Source organism: Chionomys nivalis, chromosome 19 (genome assembly GCF_950005125.1).
Source record: "Chionomys nivalis chromosome 19, mChiNiv1.1, whole genome shotgun sequence".
Lineage (NCBI taxonomy): Eukaryota > Metazoa > Chordata > Mammalia > Rodentia > Cricetidae > Chionomys > Chionomys nivalis.
The window spans coordinates 31,571,261-31,589,311 of NC_080104.1; the positions used below are offsets into that span (position 1 = coordinate 31,571,261).

Sequence of the window (18,051 nt, forward strand, 5' to 3'; positions counted from 1 at the left end):
TATGCTCACACCTAGTCGTCCACTGCAGCTGGCCACAGTGCTGTGGTGTATGTACCGCTCCCCACCCTCTCCATGAGGAGGTGGAGCATGGATATCCATTCACCTATTCAGCTCACATTTACTGGCTTATCACCTATATCACCTTAGTGCCAGGCACAGGGGTCATCAAATCTAGAGGGAGACACACATGGCAACAGTGTTGCCGGAGCTGTGAAAATGTCCCCAGGTCATAGCAGAACATGGAGGATTTGTTATGCCCAGCTTGACTGAGCAGCCTTGCCTGGGCAGGTAAACTAAGCTGTATTGTAAAGCCCATGCTACAAAACTGGCCATTGCTGCTTCTGGCCCTCAGCCAGACTGGAAAACATGCAAAGAGCATTTCTGAAGTAATGTGATATGTTAACATATCCACATATGAGCCTAGAGGAGCTGTCTCCGGACCAGGCTGTGAATCCACTCAAAGACTGCTGATGCTGCCTGGGGAGCTATACACATTGTGGGCGGTGAACAAAAACAACCTGGTTCATCACTGACCCAGGGTGCCTGGGCCGATGGGCAAAGTGGTCAGCCATGGGTGTGGGGGTCAAGCATGGGAGAAGTCCAGCCTCAGTGTGGTTAACATGCAGCCTAAACTTAGCAAGTCAGTTTACTTAGCTGTTGACAGTAAATTAATCTGGTCACTCTTCTACCTATCCTATGCCTTCAGGGATTATTTAGAATCATTCAAGTACTTTCTGAATCTGTGGCTGGTTGTAGGGCATAGAGCAAGAGCTCTCTTGAAGGTTGTGCACCATCCTTTAAGAGTGGAGACACCGCTCTCCAGCCCAAGAGCTTGTTAAGAAAAGGGCAAGGCCTTCTGTCCAGTATTGCTACCCAAGTGCCTCGCACTTAGGTGTTCAATACACATTTGGTCAAAGAATGGGTAGAACAGGGATGCCATGATATGGACAACCCGCACACTGAGACCAGTCATTAGGAAATACAGTCCTGTGGCCTCTGCACAGAGTGCTGGGCAGCAGGAATAAAGTCCATCTAAGGGAAGACTAGCCAGGCATGGGACTTGGAAGGGCGAGCTCGGAGTCTTGTCAGTGAGGAAGCAAATGATATAGAGGATGTGGGAACAGAAGGCATGAACAAGCGAGGTGGGAATGATGCTAGTGGTATAGAGAGAATGATGGTGGCTGAGTTAGCCAGAGAAGAGACATTGAGGGTGATGGGGAAAGAGGCTGGAAGGTAGGCAGGCAAAGTCCTGGGATGAAAACGCTCTCCAAATACTGACACTGCTGGGACTCCACACAAGGCCAGTGCCAGGTACCCAGTTTCTCTGATTATTTGCTAACACAGGAACCAAGTTCAATGGCGCAGTACAAATTACATGAAAGTAGGCAGAGCACTAGGCCAGCTGCAAGGAAATGCAGAGGAGACAGGAGGACCTATGTGAGATGTTACTTGTGCACCTGATGTAAAACATAAATCACCCAGTGGACACAGATGGGCCAACAGATGGAAACCAGAAGCCAGATTCGGGTCCCTAAGTATTAAGGACTGCACAGACCATCTTAAATCTGAATACACTCACTGAAAATGGAAAATGCCAAGGTACGGTCAGAGCCTGTCTTTCTCCCCAGCCTTTACAACTCACACTGCTCAACTGTGCACAGCTGTGACATGCTAGCTGTTCAGTATTATTTTGAATGTTAAATCATCCATCAGCTGCGGACTCAAAGATGGGACACGCTCTCCATGTGTTGATGTGTCCTGGACTGGGCTCTGGTTCCAGGTGACCACTAATGGTATCTGGGCCCTACTCCCTCTGGGAGTCACTGCTGCCCCTACCTGGGCAGTGAGCTGTTACTGAAACCCTGTTTCCAGCAAGACTACACTGAATGGGTTCAGTTCTTTCCCTCTGTGATGGTAAAGCCGGGGACAGATCTCACGCAATAGTGTGATTACTATCCTGGCTGCTCTCCAACTTTTCAGCAGTGTCCGAGTTTCTAAGTAATATTTTGGAAGGCTCTTCATCAGATCCCAGAGCTAGGGTGGTTTCTGCAGGGAGAAGGGTGTAGGCATGCCTGAAAACACTGAGGACACAAGTTTAGTAGGAGTGACAGGGTACATGAGACATTAGTTTGTATGAGCTCGGTGGCCTAAGGTCTCCACAGAGCACCCACATACCTCCCTGAGCAGCGGCTCTGTGTCGGGGTTGGAGGTCTCTGTGGTAGTGGAGGAGCTGTCGTCATCAGCCAGGGTGTCCTTCAGCTCATCCTCCTGGGACTTTCCCTTTGTCCTCTTCTCCTTCTCTTCTTGTTTCTTTGGAGGCTTAGCCTTGCGTTGTTGAAGAGATTTTCCTTTCCCTGGGGATGGAAAGTCAGAGTGAAAACAAAGCTTGATCCAAACAGCTTCAAACCCAAAGTCAAACTTGTAAAGTTTTGTTTGGGAGAGAAGCTAGATTGTTCTTTCTCTACTTTTTCCCTTCTTGACTTAAAGTTATCCAAATTGGGGTTGGCTTTGTGAGGAGTTTGAGTGGCAGCCGATACGCGCTGGCCTACACTCCTCTTACAGGTACAGTTTGGGGACTATGCAGAGACTCGGCCGATCTAGCAAACTGGCCTGAACATATCTGCCAGAAGGTGACAGAGCTTTGAAAATAATCACAGGCACTTCTGGAGTGTGTGGGGTGACAGAAGGTCAGGGGTGAGACTATACGATGAACCTCTCTGTGCATCACCTGAAGGTGCTAAAACCCTTTGTCACAGAAAGTGGTTGCTTTTTGCCCTTGCCTTAAGAATCTGCTTGAGGCTGAACTGAAGAGTTTGGGACTAATTTTGCTGGTAGAGATTTCCAGACAGCCTAATATTGACTCTTTCTCATGGTTACTAGTGACTACTCCTATGAAGATCTACAATGAAAACGAGCAAACAGGGCAAGACAAAACAAAATACCCATGCCTCCCAACCCCAAAATGTCTAACTTGAGGAAAAAAAGAGAGCACCAGTAAATGTAATGTTGGAGCTAAGTTCTATGTTCAAAAAGGTAAGTTTGAAGGCCTGATGGAAAATGAAGTAAAGGAAGTGATGTCCTCGGGGATTTAGGAAAAGGAAAAGGTCCTTTAGACCTTTTCTGGTCCCCCAAACAACAAGTCAAAGTTAATGGAAATGTAACTCAAGAAGGGGGCAGGTCCCAAACAGGCATCCTCATCAACCAGGTGGTTCTGGCTTTAGCGTCGTGAAGGATACAGGAGTAAAAAGGCCTGGACAGCATTGGAGACCCCAAGATGCTGCGATGACAGCGGGAGGACGCCTGTCAGAGAGAGCTGCATACAGCGAGTGGAAGCAAACCACAAGAGAGAAGTGAGCTGTCCTCAGCAAAGCTGGAAGGGCAGAGCCATGGAAGCCCTTTGACATCGAGCGGAGCTACAGAGCTTGCCCAGCTGGTTTTCAGTCTTGCTTTGGTCCAGTATTTCCTCACTATGCTCCCTTTCCTCCCTTTTGGAATGGTAATGTATATTATATGCCATTATATATTAGAAGTATGTGATTTGCCTGACTTGCTTTTTTATTTTATGGGGGTCACAGTGAAGAGACTGCTTTGATCCCTTTAAGATGACTTTGGATTTTTGAATTGTATTGAAACTGAAAGAGTAGGGGGTATTGTAGAATATAATTTTAAGATGTGTTGCATTTGTTTATCCTGTGGAATATTTGTTTAATGATGCAAAGATGTGTTGCATTTTTTTTTTAACTCTGTGAAGCTGTTTTACTTTGCCTGTCTAAAATACCTGATTGGTCTAATAAAGAGCTAAACAACCAATAGCAAGGCAGGAGAAAGGTGGGGTTGCCAGACTGAGAGAATAAATAGGAGAAATCTGGGAAGAGAGATTGAAGAGTGAGAAAAGGAGATGAGGAGGATGCCATCCAGCCACACAGCCAGACATGGAGTAAGAAGGAAAGAAAAGAAATAGAGAAAGGTGAAAGCCCAGAGGCAAAAGATAGATGGGATAATTAAGTTAAGAAAAGCTGGCTAAAATGGATCACAGACCTCAACATAAAGCCAGCTACACTGAACCTTATAGAAGAGTAAGTGGGAAGTACACTTAAACGCATTGGCACAGGGAATCACTTCCTAAATATAACCCCAGTAGCACAGACACTGAGAGAAACAATTAATAAATGGGACCTCCTGAAACTGAAAAGCTTCTGTAAAGCAAAGGACATGGTCAACAAGACAAAACGACAGCCTATAGAATGGGAAAAGATCTTCACTAACCCCACATCAGAGAGAAATCTGATCTTCAAAATATACAAAGAACTCAAGAAATTGGACACCAAAAGATCACATAATCCAATAAAAAAAAAAATAAAGACCTAAACAGAGAACTCTCAACAGAGGAATCTAAAATGGCTGAAAGACACTTAAGAACATGTTCAACATCCTTAGTCATCAGAGAAATGCAAATCAAAACAACTCTGAGATTCCATCTTACACCTATAAGAATGGCCAAGATCAAAAACACTGATGACAACTTATGCTGGAGAGTTTGTGGGGAAGAGGGAACACTTCTGCATTGCTGGTGGGAATGCAAGCTGGTACAACCCCTTTGGATGTCAGTGTGGTGACTTCTCAGAAAATTAGGAAACAACCTTCCTCAAGACCCAGTAATACCACTTTTGAGTATATATCCAAAGGATGCCCAATCGTGCCACAAGGACATGTGCTCAACTATGTTCATAGCAGTTTTGTTTGTTATACCCAGAACCTGGAAACAACCTAAATGCCCCTCAATTGAAGAATGGATTTAAAAAAATGTGGTACATTTACACAATGGAGTACTACACAGCAGAAAAAAATAACGACAGCTTGAATTTTGCAGGCAAATGGATGGAGCTAGAAAACATTATTTTGAGGGAGGTAACCCAGACACAGAAAGACAATGTACTCACTCATAGGTGGTTTTTAAACATAGAGCAAAGAAAGCCAGCCTATAAACCACAATTCCAGAGACCTTAGACAACAATGTGGACACTAAGAGAGACTTACATAGATCTAATCTACATGGAAGTAGAAAGTAGAAAAAGATCTCCTGAGTAAACTGGGAGCATGGGGACCTTGAAGTGGGGAGGGGAGAGAAAGGGAAGGGAGCAGAGAAAAATGTAGAGCTCAATAAATATCAATTAAAAAAAAAGAAAAGCTGGCTAGAAACAAACCAAGCTAAGGCCCAGCATTCATAAGAAAGAATAAGACTTCGTGTGATTTATTTGGGAGCTGGGTGGCAGGTTCCCAAAAGAGTAAAAAATAACCAACTATAACAGGGACTTTTGAAGTTGGATTAAATGCATTTTACACTGTGATATGGTTTCAAACCTATGGGGGCCAGGGAATGGGATGTGGTGGTTTAAATAAGAACGTCCTCATAGGCTCATATATTTGAACGCTTGGCCCTCACCTGGTAGAACTGTTTGGAATGATTAGGGGTAGACTTTTCACAAATCCACATTAATCTCACTTAGCAATGTCCTTGGCTTTGTAGCTGTTGCTTCAAGATGTGAGCACTCAGCCCCTGCTCCAGTGCCATGCTGCCTGCCTTGATAATCATGAAGCCCCAAAACAAATACTTTCTTTCATAAGCACTGCATGGTCATGGTGTTTTAACAACAGAAAAGCAACTAGGACACCTGGTCTGGTCCTGCTGCAACCCGTGCACTTACCCAGTCACCACGAGGAGCCACATGCCACACTCAAGGGAATCTTTTCTCCTTCAGTCTCCTACCTTATGTAACTGTGAAATCTAGCGGCCTCCTACCCTGCTCCCCCCTCCCCCCCAAAAAAACCTGTTGTCCCCTAACTTGCTTAAAATGAAATGTACCATGACTGAAGAGTTTTGGTGGCACTACTTCAGCTGAACTGTTGAAAGCCTGCTTGTAGCCATGGGAATCACATAGTCTGCACATCACATTTCTTTCCAAAGTTCTGAATTCCCAAATCCATGGGTCTGGATTCCTCTAGTCTGAGGCTTTGCCACTGGCAATACGCTTTATTTCTATTATACTGTAGCATCTTGCACCCAAGGCTGCACCCCGGAACCTGTTCATGCCCACAATGTTTACTCTGAAACTTCACACTCAGGCCTCACTGTTAGACCGTGCTTGAGCATTTGTCTCATTACCCCCAAACTGGCCTTGTGCACATGTTTCCTGTTTGTAAGGTTCCTCCAGGCAAAAGCTCTTTCCCTAGCCCACTAATCCCACATTCTCCGGCACATCCACGATGTTTTCCCTGCTATCACTCTCTGCTGTCCCTGTCCTGTAGGTCCAGCTTCTTCGGTTTCACACATTATCTCGTTTGCTTCTTGTGCACCCCTTTCCTATTTACAGAAGAGTTGTCAGTGTGTAGCCCTGCTGGCCTCAAGCCTGTGACAACCTTTCCACCTCTGCCTCACCAGTACTGGAGGGATTGCAGATGTGTCACCACGGATGGCCAGAAATCCTATTTTTGAGTTAAAAGGTAGATGGTTTTGGTTTTAGCCCCATTTACAAAATCAATTTGACAATGGCCGTGACACAGCTATCGTAGGCAGTCAAAGGGGCAACAGGATATGCCACCCAACAGGTTTCTGATTTAGAGAAGCAAGTGGAGAGTACAGTTCTATCTTTCATGACAGTTGGTGTTTGTCTGCCCTGTGGCACAGAAAATCTGTCGCTTCACCTAGGAAATGGCAATGAGCTACGGAACCCTTGCTACAGCAGTTACTTGTACTGACCACAATCCTGACTGCTCTCGATCGGGCCTTCTCCTGCACATGCTTGTTCTTCTGAAGGGGGAGAAGATTACCTTTGCTTTTTGACAATGGTGATGGAGGCTGCTCTGTAAACACATCTAGGGGTGGGGAGTCATGGTGGTCGAAGTCTTTGTCCATGGCTTCTATGAGACTTGTGATGTCGGAGTCCTCCGAGCTGTGCCGTGTGTTGCTGGCTCGCTCTGGGTGAGAAGAGTGTGTGAGGGGGGCAGGAGAGAGCCTTTCAGGTGGCGGCTCCTGGTGTTGAGGCACTGGCGGTGGAGGCTGTGAGTGCTGCTCCAACGGGCTGTGGCCATGGTGCTGGCTGCTGTGCTGGTTCTGCTTCGTCCCTTTGGACTTTCTGTTTGCTGTGTGACCTTGGGTTACTGCATTTGCCTCTAAGCCTAGGGGGCTTGTTTTGCTTGTAGCCTGTGAGGCGGCTGCTTGTGCATTAGTCCTGCTCGACATATTTGAGCTGTTTTTGGTTCTGACACTGTCCACGTCAGCTGAATGTTTGCTGCTGTGGCTGCTGTGTGGGTGAACTGAGGTGCCACACTGCCTGTGACTCCCTGTGCCAGTCCTGGATGACGAGCTGGTATAGAAACCCCTACCGTGACTGTGTTCGCAGCCGAGTGTGTTCAAGCTGAAAAATGGATCAATTGAAAATCAATAAGCTGCTACTTCCAGTCTAATACCAATAAGAAAATTCATCAGCATATCCATCACAAAGAGAAACTAGGAACAAATAGCAGGGGCAAGAGCCACAACTTTCTACAGTTCATTCCCTCTTTAAATTATAAATTGGTTAGTGGTCTAACTAATTAATAAGCAGACTTTGCCCCTGATAAGAAATCCTGTACATTCTCAATAACTGAGCACCACATACAAGGTTAGAATTAAAAAATTATTTTAACCCCGAGTGAAGATACATTTCTATTTCTTCTAATTACATCAGCCAAGGCTATGTGTACTAGAAAGTGGATTTTCAGTGTGTGAACATACTTTCCTTCAGATGAAATACCAGCGATTCTCCTGAGATCAAATGGCCTTCCCACATCAAAGGGCGGGTTGGAAGCTTCAAAGGATAGTCGCCTCCGAAATGGCTCCCAAATTCCTTGAGCTTCCAAATAGGCTGTTCCAATGACCAAGAGAAACAGGGCACTGTGGAGCACAGAGGGCTGATTCAGCATTCTTTGCCAAGACAAGAATAATATATTTGTCTATTACACATTTCTGGTGTGTGTGTGTGGTGTGTGTAATTATAGTATGATGTAAAATAACAAACAACAAAAAAAGAGCTAGATATGCCTGCAACACGTTTTTAAAAGAAGACAAAAATAAAGCATTATAGATCAAACAAAATTTGCACACCAACTTTACCCTTTTGAAATTTACTTACATATACTTTCTGTGTTGGGGTGTTTTGGCTCCATGTATGTTGGTGTACTAAGTGCATGCAGTGCCAATGGAGGTCAGAAGAGGGGATTAGATCTCCTGAACTGGACTTACAGACTTACAGCCGCTCGTGGCGGCCATGTAGGCACTGGGAATTGAACCCAGGTCCTGTGGAAGAGCAGCAGCTCTTTCTTAAGCACCGAGCTGTCCCTCCAGCCTCTGCACAGCAACTTTAAAAGTGCTTAACCTTCCCCAGAAGCTTCATGGGAAGACAACGTGTCAGAAGAGACACGTGCAGCCTGGGTTTTCCTTACCAAGGGGACCTGGAGGATGGAGGGTCAACTCTCTTTCCCTTAAGCATGTAGTTATAAACTACTTTAGGTAAGAGAATATTTGATTCTCTAAAATACATAAAGAAATAAACTGAAAAAAGATAAGGATGCAAAGGCCTTCGAAAATATTTCTCCTCTGTTTATGCTGCTTAGACAATTACACTAATTACGTATGCCCAAGAAAAAGCAACTTTACCTTGTATTGTGTGCCTTCTTCCTTATGAAATCAGCATAGACTTCATTTGTTAAATGAGTGTTAAAGGTACTAAGACTTCATTATTGTACATGCCACCCAAGAATGGTTCAGTTGTAACTATTCCTACCAATACACAAGCTTGACCAAGTCAGGGGTGTCTGCTTTGTCTGCTGGGATACCCATCCCTGAGAAAAGTGAGAGCCAACCTTGAAAGAACACACTGTACCTCATTACTCCTGAGATGATGATGTATAGAGCTAGTTCCCAGTTGGGTCTGGGGAGGGCTTCTGCACAGGCTGCTAGCATGTGGTATGGAAGGGAGGCATTCAATACAAACACAAACTCAGAGCCACTGGTTGTTACAAACTTCAGTTCCCGGATAACTCTGGAGGCTGTGAAATCTGGAGTAAACCTAAGACAAGGACAGCAGTGAGGTTCATTTTCAAACAGATTCACATGTTCTTTTCTGGTCCCTCTGTTTTTGTTTTTGAATCTAGGCTTTACTCCTAATGACTTTATTAACAAAGCAAAAAACAACCAGTCCCATTCCAAGTGATGTTTTGTCACTTCCTGCATGTTGCTTATAGTAACTTGTGCTTTCTTTATTAGCTGTACACACCCTGAGCTGGTGCCTCTTTCCTCCCTGGACATTTAGGTGGCAAGTGCTATGCCATGCATGTAGTAATATACATGAAAGTGCTGATTAAACAGCCACAGAAGATCATAGAATCATTATCTAATCAAGGGCAGGTCGTAGATATTACTTTGTAATAAGTAATCAATTACAAAAATAACTGTATCTAATACTGAGGGCCTAAAGGCTGTCTTCTGAGTAAGTTTACATTCTCAAACCACACAGAATCAAAGGCACACGGGAGGCACAGATCTCTGCTCTGTGGCTGAGACACCTCCAGGTCACTCTAACATCCTATGCTTTATAATAGCCTTAAAAATATTGAAACTGGTTTCTAAAAAAATAGTTTTCAAGATTATCTGGTCTAATCTAAGGGCAGAGGAAGTTTTACAATGTTGGAAACAAAAACATACAATGAATATTTTAGCTGAAGTGGAAAAAAAACCAAATACATTTGTGATAAAGCTTTTTTTTTTTTTTAATTTACTTCTTTTCATGTGTGTATGGGTATTTTGCCTGTATGTATGCCTGTGTATTATACGCATGGAGACCCTGAGAGACCAGGGACTGGAGTTACAGAAGGTTGTTGGCCACTATGTAGGTGATGAGACTCAAACCCAGCTCCTCTGGAAGAGCAGCCAGGCCTCTTAACCACTGAGTCATCTCTGGAGCCCATGTGAAATGACCCCAGTGTTAGGAGTGGAAAGTTAGTCACTGAATTAAACCAGTATGAACAAGCATATACTACATACTTACAGTATGATTATGTCTCTAGAGGTGTTGGCACTTAGTGCAAATTCTTGACAGTTAACCACTTTGAAGCCATATCCTTCACAGGGATACCCACTGATTTCAATGGTTTCTACACGGACTTCAAGCTGTCCTGTATTCTCTACTTTGAATGTTCTTTTCAATGTGAAATTTGGTTCTCTTAGTTTCAAACCTGAAAGGAAAGGAAATCAGACAGACGAATAAATCACTTACTTCTTGTATGAATGAGGAATATGTTCTGAGCTTCTGTACACTGAACATTATGAGTCAACCCCACATGCCAAAAAGATCAGCATTCCTCAAGTTTTATCTGGAAACACTCCACTTTGATCTATTTTATTCATAATTAATAGATTTCCTTCATTCATTCTTTATTGGTAGTAAGGTCTCTCTCTTTATACTTCTGACCCTGCTTGAACTCACTAGGTAGTTTAGGTTGGCTTAGAACTCACGATCCCTTGCTCCAACCTCCCAAGGGTTAGGCTTACAGGAGTGCATTACCCTGCGAGGCTCTGATATGCCATGGAAAAATGACATGTTTTACTTTTTTTTTTCAAATATTTATTTATTTATTACGTATACAAAGTCCTGTCTGTGTGTATGCCTGCAGGCCAGAAGAGGGCACCAGACCCCATTACAGATGGTTGTGGGCCACCATGTGGTTGCTGGGAATTGAACTCAGGACCTCTAGGAAGAGAGGCAATGCTCTTAACCTCTGAGCCATCTCTCCAGCCCCCGACATGTTTTACTTTTCGTTCTCAAAATAAACCTGCAAAAGATCCAAATGAAACACCTCTGAATGTAAGACAGGATTTTCTCAGCATCAAACATTCACAACTAGAAGGCAGGTGTGCACATATGGAAATACTATTCTTGCTTCTGAAATCACTGATGGCTGAAAGCAAAGGCTGAAAATTGGTCTTTTCACAGTTAGGGATACTCACTGTCTATACAATCTTTTAACAGTGCTTCTGTAATTTTGAAGCGTAAAGAACTTCCTGGACCTGGAAGCTTGCCTGCTACCCTCAAGTTCTCGGTTGTCCCTTGACCTTGGACCATCACAGCATCCATCACAGTCAGGTTGTTTCTATGAAAGAACAAGAATTACATTTTTCTCCAATTAATTTTGCATATCTTTTGATTTACAGGTTCTAACATTTTTAAACAACCACAAAAAATTATTAACATATGTTGAATTTAAGGGTAAAAATTTAAAAATTCACAAAGAGCACACGTTTTTCATTTTAAGTCACACCGATGCCACTACTGACGGTTTGAGTGACAAGGACTTGAAGGTAAGCACTGAAAATGAGCCACACTCACATCACAGAACTTACCTGACTATGATCAGCGAAGAAACAGTTCTGTTGTGAAGTGGAGTAAACTTTACTTTGACAGATTTCTTTTCTCCAGGTTTTAAAATGAGGTTTAAAATGAAATGCCGAGAGGGGCCCTCTGTAAACCCTGTTGGACTTTGCAGTGGATGAGCCTTGAATCATTGTATAAACAAAAAGGAGTCATTAATATAGTTTCTGGGCAAACCATTTGTCCTTTAACCCCTCTAGATCCCAAGCCTCTCAAATTGATCACACAGACAAGTTTATCCTTCATGACTTAAACACTGGTGTTGAGTGCTGGGTAGCCAGTAAAGAAACTTCATATTCTGCATTAAGCTAAAACAACAGAATTTATTTCTCAGGTTACCAAAGTCCTCATGTTTGTATTATGCACTTTATATTTGTATACAGCTACTTTTTAAAAAAGTGTGTATTTTTTTTTTTAATTTGAAATGTAATTCACATACGGGAAAGGACACAGACCTGAGACAAACAGCTTGACACATTAATACAAAGTCAACACTCATGACTGGAGGTACACCACTTAACTCTTGCTTATGAGGTAGAATATTTTCTTTCATAGCTCTATTAACATCTACTAGGAAAATGGAATACTCTGACTGTTTGAAAGTGGATGGTGAATAAGTTCCTTTAATAATAAGCTATTTTTGGTACCCCACACCCACCACCCCCGATGCTGCCTTTCTGAGCCAAGATCTTGCTATGCAGTCTTGGCTGGCTTCACACTCACAGAACCCTATGTCTCCTGAGTGCTGGGATTAAATGTGTGATGTTCTGAAACAAACGAAAGGACTCCCTAATTGTATAGTGATGGACTCTCAGACTGACCAAGGGATCCCTGGGGTGTTATCTGTTTTTCTTAGGATGCCATCTCTACTACAGATCAGATGAGCAGTGGAGCTGGAGTTAATACCTCCAACTCTTACGTGTGAACAGAGACAGTGGTGCTAATCTCCCTTGTAGTGACTGTCTGTTTCCAGTCTGTACTTGTAAAGAAAAAAATAATGTCTTTGAACAATAACAAACAATTTATTCAATTTCAACATGTACTCCTGTCTCTATAGTCATGTCAGAAAGAGAAGCAATTATATTTTCACCCTTAGGATTTCTTCTTTAGAAATTTCCCGATGTCTAGCTCAGTGTATTATATCTCGCAAATACTGTTGTATGAGGTCAAAATTTAAAAACTAGTGTCAGCTCATTCACTTATTTTGTGTCCTTTACTTACAAAGGTGGAAGAGACCCACGTCCTAGTTAATGAGTATTTTCACTGACTTTCAGTACACTGCTTGCTACAATGGCATTTTATGCATGGGAGAAGCAAGGTAAGATTTCAAGAGAAAGACACTGGAATCTAGGACTATCTAAACTGCTGTCTTGTGTTCTAGGTCTTCTGACTGGAACTATGGCAAAGGGTGGAATAACTACAAGGCAGCTGGTTGGACAGGGCTGGGGAGCACTTCCTACTCCGCACTATGTGGTCCAACAGGAAGGACAAAAGCCCTGATCTGAAGGAGGCTTAAATCTGACCCTGGGGAGAAGGGCAGTGAGGCAAAGGAGCTCAGGCAGCCTGCAGGCATTTGACTCCCAGTGCTACCCTCCTAGCTGACTTGTATCCTCCACATCAAGGTCTTATGAGTAGCTAGTGGTCACTAACCTGAATAATAGGGGACACTTTCATTCCCAGAACAAATCAACTTACTTACACATTTTTAAAATCAGTATTATCTACTGATGTAAACACACACAGCTGTGCCAGGTATGAACACAGCCACCTACTGGTCTCAAATTCACGGGTTTTTACAATTTTATTAGGAAGCACACAGGAAGAAAGTTTAAATGATTCAGCTAAATCTTTTAATGTTTAATGAAAATAAAATGTCACATTAGCATACTTCATGTATGGTCTCTGAATTTCAGCCAGGCTTAACAACAGCCTGTAGATACCCTTCTCATTGGCCCTGGTCCTAGCAGAGTAATGGTGTGGAGTTTGTACTTACACTGTTTCGGCAGACTTGGAATTCAAGTGTCCTCAGATCTAGCTTGGCAACCTTACTCAAGTTAAACCTAAAATAAAAAATGCGTGTTCATCTTTATAAACATCACTACTAGAAATTGTAGAGGATTATCAGGCTTAAGCTTTATTTGCAAATTTACCTTGTGGCAGGTCTTGGGAGCAGTATTATATCACATTAATAACATTTAGAATGTTATAGGCTATAGTTATTAATATCTTGTTCACTTTTTATACTGGGGAAGAATAGGAAACACTGGAGTTACTTTTTTTTTTTTTTTTTTTTTTTTCGAGACAGGGTTTCTCTGTGGCTTTGGAGCCTGTCCCGGAACTAGCTCTGTAGACCAGGCTGGCCTCGAACTCACAGAGATCCGCCTGCCTCTGCCTCCCGAGTGCTGGGATTAAAGGCGTGCACCACCATCGCCCGGCTTGTCTATTGTCTCTTTAAAATCTTAAATGGTAGCTCCATCTTACATTCTGCTGAAGCATTTCTTATGCTCGGTTTAGTATCAACCCAACCCCAGGAAACTTCTGGGAACTTCAGCTACAGTCAACACCTTGGCTGTCTAAAGCAAGGCTCGCTTACCTTGAGACTAACTTATCTACAAAGATGGAAGGGTTGGAATACAAAGCCAGAGGGATGAACTGGACGTAGACAGGGACGTCTGCAGGATTCTCTAAGGTAATCTCTTCTTCCTTAAAGCAAAGCCAAGATACATTAATGGAGATTCCTATAACCTCAGCTTTGTCTGAACGCGTGCACCATCAGAGTACTTACTGAGGAGCAGTTAGTATTAGTGAGTGGGAACTTCACGTGCCGGGGAGAGCTGAGGATGGAAGGCCACGAGAGCTCGGCAGTGATTTTTGATACTATATTTTTTTGAAGGTCTGTATTTACTTCGAACAGAGCATTCAACCTAGAAAAACAATTTCTAAGTCAGTGTACAAAAGCAAAACACTTGAGTTTTCTGAACACAAGAAATTCATGAGAAGTTGTACTTGAGAAAGATTTTTTTTCCAGTTCTTAAAAAAAAGGTTTACTCATCCTACTTTTAGAATATTTTTTTTAACTTTAAAATGTTAGTATTAACAGAGATTAGTTTACTTTTGTACATATACATGATACATTTCTTTCACTAGTTGTTCATTGCCCTGCCTTGCCCCCCATTTTCTTTCTTTCTTTTTTTTGAGGGGGTGGCCCAATGAATTTCATTAGGGTAGTTTATAGGAACATGGAGTGGGAGTTTGTTACCTTACCAGCAGCTAACACCACTGGGAAACGTGTCTTTCCTTCTCACATCAACCATTATCTGCCTAAATCCTCACGAAGCCCCAACCCATCCCACAGCGGGGTGCTGGAAGGCCTGGTTAGGTGGAGGTCCTGCACAGGAGTGACAGCCGCACAAGAGTCCAGGCGTGCAAGAGCTGTGTCACGCCCAGAAGTCAGGGTTCCCACCACTGGCTTCCATTTCCCCTGGCCCATATGCTCATCCTCCTCCTTGGTGATATTTCCAGAATCTTAGAGGAGGTGATATAGATGCCCCCTCTATGACTGGGCATGCAACTTTATTATGCTTTCAATGATGTATATGCCTCTATTTTGACACAAAGGGCTGTCAACATAACAATTCCTGCTACAGTTCTATACTGAGTTTGTTAAGGTTGACAAGTCTTAGTTCCAGCAGCATTAGTGAAATGCATGTATGTCTTCAAAGAAAAATTTTTTCTTGGTGGTACTGAGGATAGTACCCAGAACCTTCTGTGTGCTAGGCAAGCACTCTACCACTGAACTACATCGGCAGCCTAGTCCTTAAAAAATTAAAAAGTACAAATTTAATACGGAAAGGTGAACTATAGATGATTTAGGACAGATACATCTATTGTTCAAGGGTTGTAAGATTCTTCCATGGCATATATGGGAAGGACGTAGCAAGGTGCTAGGAGATTTCCAAGAGAACTAATGACAAGTGGTGCTCCTGACATACTACTTTCCCTCTCTATGTAAAACCAAGGTAAGAGCAGCACATGATGAGGATGCCACATGAGGTAATAAACCAAGTGCGGAGAGTTTTCAGTCATACTCAGGACCTCATTTCAATAGTCCCTACTAATGACTGTTTAGAGTCGAGTTCAGGACTCAGATTGTATTTGTAATGGGGCAAAGGTACCTGGGAATAACCACTGAAGCATACTCAAACCCTGTACTACTAAATTATGATCCTGGGGTATTGGTAAGCATACACATATAGGCATTATAAAACGAGAAATAGAAATATCTTGAAGCATGCATATCAACAAGGTAACACAAATGTAGGTGCATGAAAAATGCTTTATTCATTGCACAAGCAGGCTGGGGAGGCAGAGGGCAGATGGAAGCCTAGGGCCTTGGCTGGGTGCACACTGGGAGGAAGATGTGGTGGTGAAGGGCTCCCTGGGGGCTGAACGGAGGGCAGCACTACTGAGTCACCCATTCACACCTGGACAGTAGCACTTGGAGACTGTCTATACTCTACAAGGTCCACTGTGGAGACACAGGCAACAAAGGAGACTTTGAATCACTGAGCACTTCACAAGTTCATTACAAGTCTTTGTGTACTCAGTGGAACCATGTTTAATAAAACAAAAAACTTTCTTTAAGGAAACTTTTTTTTTGTTTTGTTTTTCAAGACAGGGTTTCTCCGTGTTGCTTTGGAGTCTGTCCTGGAACTAGCTCTTGTAGACCAGGCCGGCCTTGAACTCACAGGGATCTGCCTGCCTCTGCCTCCCAAGTACTGGGATTAAAGGCCACCCGGCTCTTTAAAGAAACTTTTTACAATACAGAAATTCTCAGTTTCAACAGTTAATGGTTTGAACCATTGGACAGATGGACTCATGAGCTGAGCTAAGCAGACAGTTCTCAAGGGAAAAAATACAAATGTCCAGAAACATCTGAAAAAGTTTCATATCTTTAGTCTTCAGGGAAATGCAAATTAACTGCTTGGAGATTCAGAGGAGTAGCTATCACTGAAACACACACACACACACACACACCCCACAGACTAACCAACCACCTGCCAACAACAAACACTGGTGAGGATGTGTTGGAGCCCGTGTATATTTCTCTCCACTGATCTCTTCACTTTACAGAGGTCGGCAGTCAATGATGGGTTTAAAGCTTCTCCTCCCCAGATGCCTAAGACAGGAAAAACTCGCATATGCCACTTTCCAAAGATGGGAAAATTTGGGCAACAGGAAGAAGACTTTGCCCAAGCCAGGCGTGACCCATCTGTCCTGTTGCAGAAGCACAGGGGTTGTTAAAATTTAATAAGAGAGAGTGGATTGTAGGCCCATATTTCTGTAGGGCACAAAAGACATAGGCCCGATCTGAGGTGGTCACGTAGCTCTGCAGACAAGCTGTCTCTGCCTAACAATAGTCGGGATGTGCTGCTCCTTTCTCTTTTGTAGGGAGAGAGCCCAATTTGCCTTTTGGGCAGGCCAGTGGCAGACAAATCTTTTTCTCATGCATAACACTATGTCTAAGATGAACATGGCAGTCATGATATATAAGGGCAATTTCACATTTCTTTGATTTTAAGGACAGACTTTGTGCACTGGAGAAAAGAGGAAACAGGAGTGTATGTATTCCTTAGCAACATATGTTGACAATATCAATGTGACAACATTCTGAACTAGGCCCATTATCTTACTGTAAAGTAAAATAGCCAATATGAAAATACAGTGACATTTCGAAAGTGGTAACAACAGAGATGTCCCACGTGCTTCACTGCTAAACATGTGACTGAAGCAGAGGCTCGTACCTATGACCTGAATTTTCCTTTATTCCCATCCAAGCTTTGAACAAGCTCTGATGTACATCCCAGTCGGCATCCCACGAGTCTTCCTGCATGGCGACCCCGGGCTGTACTTTGGGTTCAGCTAAAAGAGAAAGCACAGGTCAGCACGGACTCAATCTAACCCACTTGCCAATACCCCTTCCAGTGAGTTCTACAGTACTCAGCATCACTTTTTGATGGAGAGAGAGAAGAGATGGAGGGAACAAGAAGACTTACATTTGGATAGAAAGGGCAAGCCAATATAGCAGTGATCCCCACACTGTAGCCCAGGATCAAAATAAATGTTTGCAATCTACAAAGAAGCACAGGATAACCGTGAATCCCGAATCCACAGATAATCACAGTCACAAAGGACTGACAGCTGGGACTTCTCAAACCTAACCAACCTTTGACTTTTTCCCTGGCTCCAAGTCTTCCCTATTGCCCCGTAATCGTTTGTAATAGAACCGTACATCTTCTGACAAAGACCGTATGTGCTGTATCTTCACCTTCTGTGAGAAGGAATTCATAATATTTAAGCTCTGATGAACTATTTTCCCCTGAAGGAAGAAAAACAAATTCAGTTGTAAATGATCAAATCTGCAGCTAAGTAAGATACATTCAGAATTTTCATCAGCTGATAATATTTAAATCTGTAAAAGACCCAAAAATCTACCCCCTCATTCAGAAGAAAAGCACCAAATTAAAAGAACAGAAACCATGGGACAACCTTTCTGTTGTTGCTGCTGTGGCATATTACCGTATAA

General features: G+C 43.0%; 1 protein-coding gene across 2 annotated transcripts in view; it reads right to left on the reverse strand.

Moving 5' to 3' along the window:
* Tmem131 (transmembrane protein 131) overlaps window positions 1–18,051 on the reverse strand; it is a 157,270-nt gene that overhangs the window by 10,977 nt on the left and 128,242 nt on the right. For both annotated transcript variants that reach the window (XM_057751074.1, XM_057751073.1), the window contains exons 20-32: window positions 17,692–17,844; window positions 17,522–17,597; window positions 17,270–17,387; window positions 14,251–14,389; window positions 14,059–14,168; window positions 13,459–13,525; window positions 11,438–11,589; window positions 11,045–11,187; window positions 10,086–10,272; window positions 8,922–9,107; window positions 7,775–7,933; window positions 6,829–7,415; window positions 2,176–2,354 (exon numbers count right to left, since the gene is read on the reverse strand). In XM_057751074.1, coding sequence (XP_057607057.1) covers window positions 2,176–2,354; window positions 6,829–7,415; window positions 7,775–7,933; window positions 8,922–9,107; window positions 10,086–10,272; window positions 11,045–11,187; window positions 11,438–11,589; window positions 13,459–13,525; window positions 14,059–14,168; window positions 14,251–14,389; window positions 17,270–17,387; window positions 17,522–17,597; window positions 17,692–17,844 — 2,256 coding nt within the window. The remainder of the gene's footprint in view (window positions 1–2,175; window positions 2,355–6,828; window positions 7,416–7,774; window positions 7,934–8,921; window positions 9,108–10,085; window positions 10,273–11,044; window positions 11,188–11,437; window positions 11,590–13,458; window positions 13,526–14,058; window positions 14,169–14,250; window positions 14,390–17,269; window positions 17,388–17,521; window positions 17,598–17,691; window positions 17,845–18,051) is intronic.